Source organism: Schistosoma mansoni, chromosome 2 (genome assembly GCF_000237925.1).
Source record: "Schistosoma mansoni strain Puerto Rico chromosome 2, complete genome".
NCBI lineage: Eukaryota > Metazoa > Platyhelminthes > Trematoda > Strigeidida > Schistosomatidae > Schistosoma > Schistosoma mansoni.
The window spans coordinates 8,727,729-8,738,951 of record NC_031496.1 but is presented as its reverse complement, the minus strand read 5'-3'; the positions used below and the strand labels follow the sequence as shown (position 1 = coordinate 8,738,951).

Genomic DNA, 11,223 nt, shown 5'->3' with positions numbered 1-11,223 from the left:
AACAATACATATACATGTAAATGTTATAGCTAAAGAGGATTTCTATGATCTAAAGACTTTTAGATCTGAACTTCCATATTCCTACGGGTTTCCGAAGTATTCAAAATTCAATAACCCATTATGATCAATATTACATAGCTCTTTGGAAAATCCCGTTTAAGTCATCAGCATGATGGTGAATAACTTCAGAGGGTGTTGTAAATGTTGTTGTACTGTTTTAAGTTTGCAAGAAAAATAAACATTATTTTGACAGTGAAAGTCTGCAAAAAAACGAAAAACATTAGAAGCTCAACATATGAGAACTTTGGCTGAGGAAACATTATAAAAAGAACACTGAGAACTTCGTGAAAAATTTGACTGGGAAAAACTTCAGCTGGGCGACTATACCATCGCCTGTTAAAGTTTAACACCATTAAAAAAACAGCGTTCAAATTATTGTAGATGATTTACAACGCCGTTACTGTTGTTAGAAATTTATAAATTCTCAACGTACAGAGTATTCAAACAGTTCATGAAATAAGATGAAAATAAGAGAAATTAATTTATGTACCTGGGAATACAACTTCTTGATCTTCGGCAGCCCAGAGATGTCGAATGACTTCATCATTTGGAAGTTTAACCCTAGCACCTATTGTACGTGAAGTGATCACTAAACCGGTAATTTGTACTGTGAATAATTTCCCCAGTAAATTTTCATTTACAGATCTACGTAGAGCATAATGTTCTGCACCGGTAGCTCGTCCATATTTAGAAAATTTAGCTGTTATGTGAGGGATACTAGGTGTGTTGCAAGTTTTCAAATCTGTCCCGAAGTCAGGTATTGTAGCAGATTCCCAATGACTTATTACATCTTGTACAGTTGCATCTAATAAAAATAATAATAAATGTGCAATAATTCAACTTTTGAAATACTCTGATTACTGTTAATACAAGTTCAAAATCATCACATGAAAACTATAGAAAATCACATAGTGCTAAAACACAATAAACAATCTTGGGGTACAATTAAACGTGCAAAGGGATTACGATGATTCATCGTCAAAACAAATTTCTTATGAGAGAAATTCCCTAGCAAAAATTTCTTCACAACAAAATGCTGTCAACTAATGCCTAATCGCATGAGATATTTCTTTAACCCTTAGTGTTTCTTCTGAATTATAAACGACCCAAAAACAAATAGGAGAGAATGATGTAGTTAAGCTAAGTAGTTTTGAGGATGAATAACTGAACAACTAACCCTATTACATATCAAGACGAATAATGAATACAGTTAATTAGTAAAATGAAAGCACTAATACAATTGTGGTATGTCCGTTTAATTTGTATTAGTCAATTGTTCACAATGTAGAACCTGACAAACATGTATCGGTTGAAGTAACCACGTACTATTAGCAAAACATGATAAAATTACTTCAAGACAAACTCCAGAGTTGTCGAAGTAATAAAAGCATTAGTAGTAGCAGTGGAAAAGATTAGGCAAGGAATAAAAGAATTAGGATATTTCACAGCCAAGGTTCCAACGGAAGACAGAAGTAAATGCACCTGTCCGATAGCGTACTATTTTGAGCCATATCACACAAAGCGTCTAACGATTAGTTACGATAGTCACGCAAACCCCAGCCAGGTATTGTACATCAATTAACATGGCTCAGTCCAACTGTCGATGACTTCATGAACCGATGTCATATCTGGTTTAACTGCCCCTAGCTTTCTTCCAACCCACTCTTACATTAGCCATCATCGCACTTCAAGGTAGTCAGTAGATGGGCATACGTAATACATGTCCTAACTATTTCAGTCGATAAAGATTCAAAGCCTCATCAACCGATGCGTCATATTTACCTAGTACTTCGTGTTTAGTTTCAGAACTCCTAACCCGGTGGTCGCAAGAATGATGAGAAATGCTTCGAAAACATCTGTGCCCGAATACTAGCAACCAATGAATACCCTCTATTTTTAATAACTGTTTCGCATCCATAAATCAAAACAGAGCAAATAAATGCTAAGCAAACCAGTTGTTTGGTTAGTACACGGATTTCTCGCCTACGCTACAAGTGATACAAGTTGGCAAACATCAGTCAAGCATTCTGAATCCGTGCCAAAATTTCTCCAGACAAAAGCAAATCAGAACTATTGGGACAGCTAAGATAAGTGAAAGTAGTAGACGCACTCAACTACATTACTGTCATTATATCAGGGGATAAAGTAGAACAATCTTGAAAAAATCATTCGCATTTGGAAGGTTAGAACCGCATCTTAAACATGTTTTTATTGTTGCTTAACGCGATCGGAAAACTGCATTTTTCCAGCTTCTTCGCTAAATGGAACTACACTATCTGCGTAGTCTAAGCCAACATGTGAATCTCCCGGTAGATAAACAATAAAAGAATGAAACTTGTAAAATAAAGTAAGCGATGCGAAGCATTCTTCGTTAAATATGTATCAGATATAACATATACAAGAATTATGAAGTCTGATAAAAAGGAGTACCTTTAACGGAAACCATGATGAAACACCTTAACAGTGACAACAAAAACAGAACTAACCTTGTGGTAGTCCAAAAGCATTTATTAGTTCATAATGTACTCCGGGTAATTCTATAATAGTATTGAGAACATCCCATCCCCATTTAAGCAACCGATTCACTTCCATACATGGGTTTGAGTGAATAGAGCTTTTACGCCTTTTAGCTGGTCTACTAACTATGTCTAGTGAATTATCCGAGATGTCAAGTTTTGAATATGTTTCGCTCGGCGGTGCTGGCCAAAACCAACCATAATAACATGGATAGATATGTTCGAAATTCCGGACTTTCGCTTCAATGGTCTCCAAACTGACAAAATGTACATTACGCATAGCTAAAGTTTCCGCATCAAATCGCCATGGTGTTTGTGGAATGACCATGATTACAAAGTAGTGAAAACGACGAGCCATTTCTGTATAATAACGTGCTTCCCAACTTCTCGTATTTGTGTTGTCAATAACTATTGGGCTGTATCCAGAACAAACAGCATTATACACATTATTATGGCACCATTCGTGAGCTTCACTCAATCGACTGATGTCAAATTGATACTCACACCCGTTCGATTCTAAATACCAGAAATCATCCGCAGAAAAAATCTATAAAGAAGATGTAGACATAAAGTGGACATCAATTTGCATACATGTATTTGGACCCAGTGATAATAATGTACGTTGTCATATTTTACAGAGACAAATAAGAAACTTCATGTACAGAATTCCGGATTCATTGGTTATAACTACCAACCTTAAAAGCTAATTAGTTGGATTAAGAATACCATGCTCTTTCGAGATTTTTCCATGTGAAAACTTCCATTTTTATTGTCCTGAGAACCAAGGAGATATCCAAAACTAAATGGTATTGGTGAAAAAATTATCACAAAGCAGACTGTCTCGACCAGACCTGTAAAAAGGTGCACTCTAATAAAAGTCCTCCCCATCTCATTCGTGTATCAGCTGAAGACACCATGAGTCTAAACCAGTATCCATTACTGATTACATTGATGCAGGTATGAATTTTTGACCATTAAGGATAAAAGAGAGTGACTGAATTCTGAGTGGTTTGACAAAAAATAGGACAAGGACTTTGTTGGCAAATTATAGATTGGATTACAGCATATTCCATGCAGAATTGTGTTGGAGTACGCTGACTAGCTAGCTCTTAGCTAATCAGCGCTAGAGGATAATTGGAGAGGACTCGAAAATCCTCTCGTGTAAAACTACAAGTGGAATAACGTTTTTCTTACAGTAATTTTTACTTCCATCCAAATTCATTATTTACTTGCTTACTTACTTACTTACGCCTGTTACCCCTCGCTGGGGAGCATGGGCTGCCCACCAGCATTCTCCATCCAACCCTGTCCTGGGCAATCCTTTCCAGTTGTTATTCATCCTTTTCATATCTGCCTCTATTTCCCGGCGTAATGTGTTCTTTGGCCTTCCCCTTTTCCGCTTCCCTTCCGGATTCCAAGTTAGGGCTTACCTCGTGATGCAGTTTGGTGATTTCCTCAATGTGTGTTCTATCCACTTCCAACATCTTTTCCTAATTTTCTCTTCAGCTGGAAACTGGTTTGTCCTCTCCCACAGAAGGCTATTGCTGATAGTATTCGGCCAATGGGTGTTGAGTATCTCGCGTAGACAACTGTTTATAAATACTTGTACCTTCCTGATGATGGCCGTAGTAGTTCTCCACATTTCAGCTCCATACAGTAGGACTGCCTTGACGTTCGTATTGAAGATTGTGACTTTGATATTGGTTGACAGTTGTTTTGAGTTCCATATGTTCTTCAATTGAAGGAAGGCAATCCTTGCTTTTCCAATCCTTGCCTCCACGTCTGCATCCGATCCCCCTTGTTCATCGATGATACTCCTAAGTTACGTGAAAGATTTCACATCTTCCAGGGTTTCGCCATCACGTGTAATTGAGTTAGTGTTCGCCGTGTTGTATTTAAGAATATTGCTTTTCCTTTGTGTATGTTGAGGCCCGTTGATGTAGAGGCTGCTGCTACATAGGTTGTCCTCATCTGTTTTTGTTCATATGTATGGGATAGACGGGTCAGGTCATTTGTGAACTTCAAGTCGTTAAGTCGTATCCAGCCTGTCCATTGTAGGCCGTGATTTTCGTCAGATGTCGAGGTCTTCATAATCCAGTCAATCACCAGAAGAAAGAGGAAGGGGGAGATTAGGCAGCCTTGTCTGTCCTCAGTCCTAACTGGAAATGCATCTGTCAGCTGTCCGCCATGTATGACTTTGCACTGTAGTCCGTCGTATGAGTCCTGGATAATGATGACAACCCTCGCAAGAACTTCATAGTGTCGAAGAAGTTATTATAATCTCCTCCTGCTCACACTGTCAAACGCCTTCTCATTGTCAATGAGGTTGATGTATAGTGACGAGTTCCACTCAACTGATTTTTCGACGATGATCCGTAGTGTCGCAATTTGATTTGTGAACGACCGATTCCTACGGAATCTAGATTGATGACCTCGAAGTTGGGTGTCTACTGCGTCTTTCATCCGGTTGAGCAACACTCTGTTGAAAACTTTTCCTGGTACTGACAGTGGTGTGATGCCTCTGTAGTTTTCCCATTTGCTCAGATCTTCCTTCTTTGGTATATTGATGAGGTGTACATTTGATTTGTTTAGTTTGGTTGGCGTCTTATGACACTGCCTGAACATAGAGCTACCTACCTGTGGCGCATATGTATCTGGTGCCCCTTTGTACCAATATGTATGTGTTTAAATTTAAAAAAATAAAGCTACCTACCAAAGGAACATAATCAGTTAAAACAATACAGAACCTAGCACAAATAAGTATCATTAATAACAACCAGTAGAACAAATACTTTCGATGAAAGCATACCCACCTTAGCCATAGGAAAACGTATTCGGATGCACTCAGACAAAAAAGATTTCCCCGAACCAGGAGGTCCACGTAATATAAACATGAAACGAGATTTTATAATCCAATTTCCAATCTCGTTATCCGTAAGAAAAGGAAACTTTACATACTCCTTTATCACTTTCGGACCTTGCAGAGAATAAGATATAGACTTCAGCTGATCATGAGTACTGTTATTTGATTTCTCTTGATGCTTTGAAACTAATTCTTTATGTACAACAGCCGTTACATGTTCATCACTGTTTTCCACTGGTACAGGTACGGCTTCATTTGCACATAAAAGTCTTACGTCTGAATCATGAATTGTAGCATCTAATTCAGAGGTTGATAAACACCTGCTAACACTTTTAGGACAGAGAAAATTACATATATTTCCCATACTGTTGATCACCGAACTGTTAGATGAACGTAATGGCTTTTTCTTGGGTAGCAGATAACGTGATACTTCAAACTGTACATATAAAGATCTAGAATAAGAAAAATGGAAGGCATGTAGGAATACAATCAAAAAGTTAGGGAATGTAAATAACTATATATATATGGCTGCAAATAAATTTGTCAAGACTAATCAGAAACGTGGATTTGATGCACATCAAGCAACTAAAGACTCCCAACTGCTAAAACATAAGAACCTTTTATATCAATGAGATTATAACTGACCAAACATATACAATTCGGCCCCTAAATGTTCTGGTACGGCTGAGGGTTTGGAGAGTCCATTCTTCCTTTCGAAATGCTCTCACATAGCCATACGTTTACTGCCATTCAGGGAATTATTACTGCTTTCTCTCAGCCGGAGTGATGCTTACGAAGTTGAGGACAAAAAGTGAGTGTCAGGTGCTCTAATCGGGTCGGTGGGTACGGAGGACTCATCCATGAGCGTTGGAAAATCTTGACTTAAAACCAGTGGTGCACATGAGCCCCCGGATCCTAGGGGAATAAATGAGGTATGAACTTATATTTAGTAAACGACTACCGGGGTACTGCATTTTTAAAAGTCACTTCACTGCCTTGTGGGTTAGAGCTATGCGCCAAACGCTCGAAGAACGACTCCCTTACGATGTCACCTGTTCCAGTTTGGACACTCGAGGAATATCCTAACCCACGTACAAATTCTGTGATTTGGTTTATTGCATATAAACATAATGGAGCCCTATTGCATTAATGCTTAGATAAATAATTTAATTTACATAATACACTAGAGGTTTCTTTGTACAAATCACATTCAAGCCATGCACCAGACAAAAAAGCCAGTAATTATCCATACTGGATGTTAAGTGGGACTTCATTACGAGAGTTTACGACTTGTATGATTCGTATGGGTTAACCTAGACAACTGATAATTGGGGCAATCACCTCAATTAGTAAAACATTTCAGGAACCGGCTATTCGGAGATTGTAGATTGTGACTAAAGACTAGTTTTCTGTATATTATCACTCAGCAGAAGCATGTTGTTATTGCAATACCCAAGGGGTATTAAGACAGCCTGAAGAACAAATCACTAATACAGTTGTGATTTGTGGCTAAAAGTTAGGCCACAATTGTGGTCAGGATGAAAACTCGTCATTATCAGGACTTATACTTGTCTTCATGGAGACAATATAGGCCCTTTCTTGAATCATTAAGGCAGACACACAGAACAGTAACCTGCAACTCGTCACATGATTGAAAAACGCCAATCGTAGCAACCTAACCATATTTTCCGCACTTTCTTACCAGGGAAATTTTACAATGCAGAAAGTATCATCATTACTTGTCAGAATTTGCATTAAAATTGTCGGAAGTTTCGATTTAAATCGTGAAGAAATTTTATATTTTATCTGTAACTACAGTGAGCAATATGCTAATTATCTGTCACGAATAAAAACGTCACAAACTACAGTTCTACTTACGAAGACGTTTTCACGAAAAGGTCACATTCCCAGTACTTTCAAATAAAATTAAATAGCTTTTTCACTATGATGAGAGATTTTACGAAATGGGCTATGTGTTGTATCTGCATTTATACGCCTAGAAGAACGGAAAATATAGCATATCATTTAAGCGACCATAGGGTTGGCGCTTCATATTTGGATGACCTCAGGATGATAGAATGATTTAGGTTAGCTTAATATATTTGTACGTGTGTCTCTTCCAGGTTTGCATGTATCAGAAATTTCCGGAAGACACATTAATGTATTTTGTCTGGCGTTCAGCTAAAGAAAATCTCCACTGCATTTTTTTAGTGGTGGACATTATAGTCGCAGTGAAGTGTCACTGTGACTTAGCCAAATCGTCTGGCATTGGAGTCACTGAATATCGAACAGATCATTGATCCCTGTCAAAGTCAAGGACAACAAACGCGTATCGTATACCATGGACTGACGCATGCGATGATGGTCTCTCTATCTTCTCTGTACTCATTCTTACTAATGTATTTATGTAATCACGTCCTTTGTGTTGTACAACATTAAGCCAACCATAGCACTTTGATATGTTGAAGGTTTAATCCACATTGTATGCTGACCGCGAAGTGTGTCTTTGAAGTTAGCTGGTTCGTCACACGATTCACGTATAACTTGACTAGACCCCCAATCATTCGACAGAGATAATCGTCGTCGATGATCTACCACCTAGGACTCTCGGTACTTGAGTTTGCTTGTTTATTCCTTTTATAACTTTCGACATTTTCAGCCCATTTAAGCGATAGTAATACTGCGTCAAACACTTTTGGCAGTATCGCAAGTGATTATTTTCCGTAGATAATCCTACTGAGATAATTTGAAGTATTTGAATTATAGTATGAACTAGTAATTCCAGCAATGACGCGATTTCATAAAGAAGTATTAGATGAGCACGAATTCAAAATCAAAACAGTCATCAAGACAAAGAAATCACTGGTTCATATAAACACAACACCTGCTACAGCTTAAATTGAAGTGTAATTGTCTGTAATCGATTGTACATCTTCTTAAGTTCATCTGTTCGTCTGTTCGACAATGTACTGAACATAGACTCTATATAATCTAGAATGCACTCATAAGTATTAGAATTAACAACCGAAATTGGAACGGACTCACGTGGGTCCTGGAACTGTATACAGTCACCATGTTGGTTGTGCACCGAAACCGCTGATATCTAGAATTTGAACCATAGATTTTCCAACACTATCCTCCCTCACGAAAGAATGTTGGATCTTCATATCCGCAAGTTATGAATAATGTGGCTTCATTTAAAACATATTTCACATATTGACTGCATTATTCACTAAAAGTGACTTCATGATAAGTATAAACAACAGTTGATATGAAGTTATCCGAATTGTAATGACAATCAAGCTCACTTAGTACTCGTGCTTCGCATTGAACCAGTTTCCCACAAGAAGCAAATGCATTATGAGTTTAAATAATATATCATATGACATCAAGATCTGATGCTTTTGAAATATTTTCAAATTAATTAAGAGTTTCTTTAGAGAAGAATGTATCGTTAGAAAAATCAGCATCAACAAAAACTTAATCCGGTTTTTGATCATGATTTGACACATTCAACATATTATTCTCAGAGTTGTAAGAAATTTCATCAGAAATATGTGAATCATTATGACAAACCACATCTGGTACAATAACATGAGAAATCTGATAAGAAGTTGGTCAATTAGAAACATTTGTCTCACATCTCTGAACTGCCATGTGAATCTGCACGGCTTCTCGAAGTTTTGAATAAAGATAAGTGATCATTAGAAACACCTAACTTGGTAAAATCACACATTTTAGCATTAGTTTCAGTGAAATGAATCACGGCATTACAAGCTGATTGAATGTGTCCATTTTTACCACATTTAAGGCATTCAGAGTTACGAACTACAAAAAAACTGCATGGGTGGAACTTGCTACAGAACAAGCATTTAACAAACTTGTGTTTATCTTGGTGAAGTGTTTCACAATCAATTAATTTTTATCTGAATAACCTTGAATACGTATTGGACTGCGACGACGTAGTGAAGTAGTTGAGTTCCCGGTCTCCTGGAGAATCATTTTTTGAATTTTTTCTCCTTTACCGCATTCAAAATTTGTATACTTTACATGGTCCAGCAGTAGCTGCTTGAGAGTTGCATAAGGAAGTGAAATCGGTTTGTCTAGAAACGTCAAAGTTTTTATAAAGCTGTATGCTTCTTTTCCGATAGACGTAAAGAAACGAGCCGAAAGATTAAAGCAATACCATGTTTCTTGGTCATAGCCCAGATTTCGAACCTCTCCATGCAATCCTTAAAAGCATTAAAATCTGAATGTATATCCAAGCGTTCCATCACAGGCTCCATCACGACACCAATGTGGTAATTTGATGTATTTGAATTAGAAATAATCGCATGCGGATAGGATACAGGCAAAAACATTAGCTGACTTTTTAATTTGAACCAAAGATAATGCTAACATTAAATTTTTCTACAATATTAATATTTTATTATTTCTAAGTACAAAATGGAAGCACAGCGATTGAGTCAAACTATTAACCACCGGTTACTACTATTCATTTTAGAGTGACTTGGTAAAATATCTCTTCATAAAATCATTCGTCATCATTATAGTCCCACCATGTCTAACTCTCGAATAATCTTGAATAGGTATGCATTCTGATCCTTTCGGAATTTAACCATACATTTCTAAATTCTCACTTTTATTTCCCGACCACTTTCTACAGCTTTTTTATTTGTCTTTCAAGTTATCAATATCTAGATGATTTTTATAAATCCTTTGGTATCTACCGTATCACGAATCAACGTTGCGTTGGTCTTATTGAGGGAGTGACGTGCTGACATATGTTCCTAACTGCACGACCTTTGAAGCTGAGCATATAATAAATGAGGAGATTGACATTCGCTACATAACACTCTAGATGGGGTCGAAACAGGGAATGATGGAACACTGAGTCGGAACTGCATGGTTCGGCCATGCGGGTATGGGCAATCTGTAACGTATTCCTTTTCACAATAAATATGCTATTCTACACACAGCCTAAACGTGCTCCCCAGAAGCATTACATTTCGTATTCTTGATTGTCACGACAGCATTAATCAGTGAGAACAAAGAGATGTTTGAGTAGACATGTCATAACAAATCCAGACTTCTAAAATTAGGTCTATTGATCTAGCAGCAAAGATAAGCTTACTCTCACCGACATTGACCGAGATTCTACAGCCTAGTCAGAGAATCGGTGACATCATTGTTACTCAAAGTGAACATTTTTTGAATAACTTATTCGTAATTCGTAGTACTCACGTGCTTACCAATGATATATTCACGGCCAAGGATATCTCACTAGCGGTTTATTACCGCCTTCATCAGATATGGAAATGCACATTTTCACCTAGATGGATAATTAGCCGTCTTATGAAAAGCAGTCCATTAGTTGCAAACCCCGAGATTGAGGCCAGACTGCTTATTTATTTATTTATTTAAACACATAAATATTAGTACAAAAAAGCACCAGATAAATATGCGCCTCACAAATCTCATTCGATTTGTGTGAGGGCTGTGATACTGCCCAGGTGCCCAGACTGAAACAGGTGGTTATCTTAGGGGACCACAACCGGAGCCTTTGACCTAAAGGTCTAGTCCACAAGGCAGTGGAGCATCGTAAGGAGGTGCAATCCCATGGTAGCCGGTGATCAATGATTGATTCGTACGTCATTTGTTCCTTCAGGATACTGGAGCCCATGTGCACCATTGGTTTGGAATGAGGGTTTTCCAACTCCCTTAGGTGGACTCGCCTTGTCCACCAACCTGGTCAAAGCGCCGGACATTCGCTTTTCGTCCTCT

At 37.8% G+C, this 11,223-nt stretch overlaps 1 protein-coding gene across 1 annotated transcript in view; it reads right to left on the bottom strand.

Moving 5' to 3' along the window:
• Smp_147600 (putative nedd4-binding protein 2) overlaps window positions 1-11,223 on the bottom strand; it is a gene marked incomplete at its 5' end in the record, with an annotated part of 29,159 nt that overhangs the window by 2,802 nt on the left and 15,134 nt on the right. The window contains 3 exons of the mRNA XM_018795578.1: window positions 551-865; window positions 2,547-3,123; window positions 5,390-5,891. Coding sequence (XP_018649877.1) covers window positions 551-865; window positions 2,547-3,123; window positions 5,390-5,891 — 1,394 coding nt within the window. The remainder of the gene's footprint in view (window positions 1-550; window positions 866-2,546; window positions 3,124-5,389; window positions 5,892-11,223) is intronic.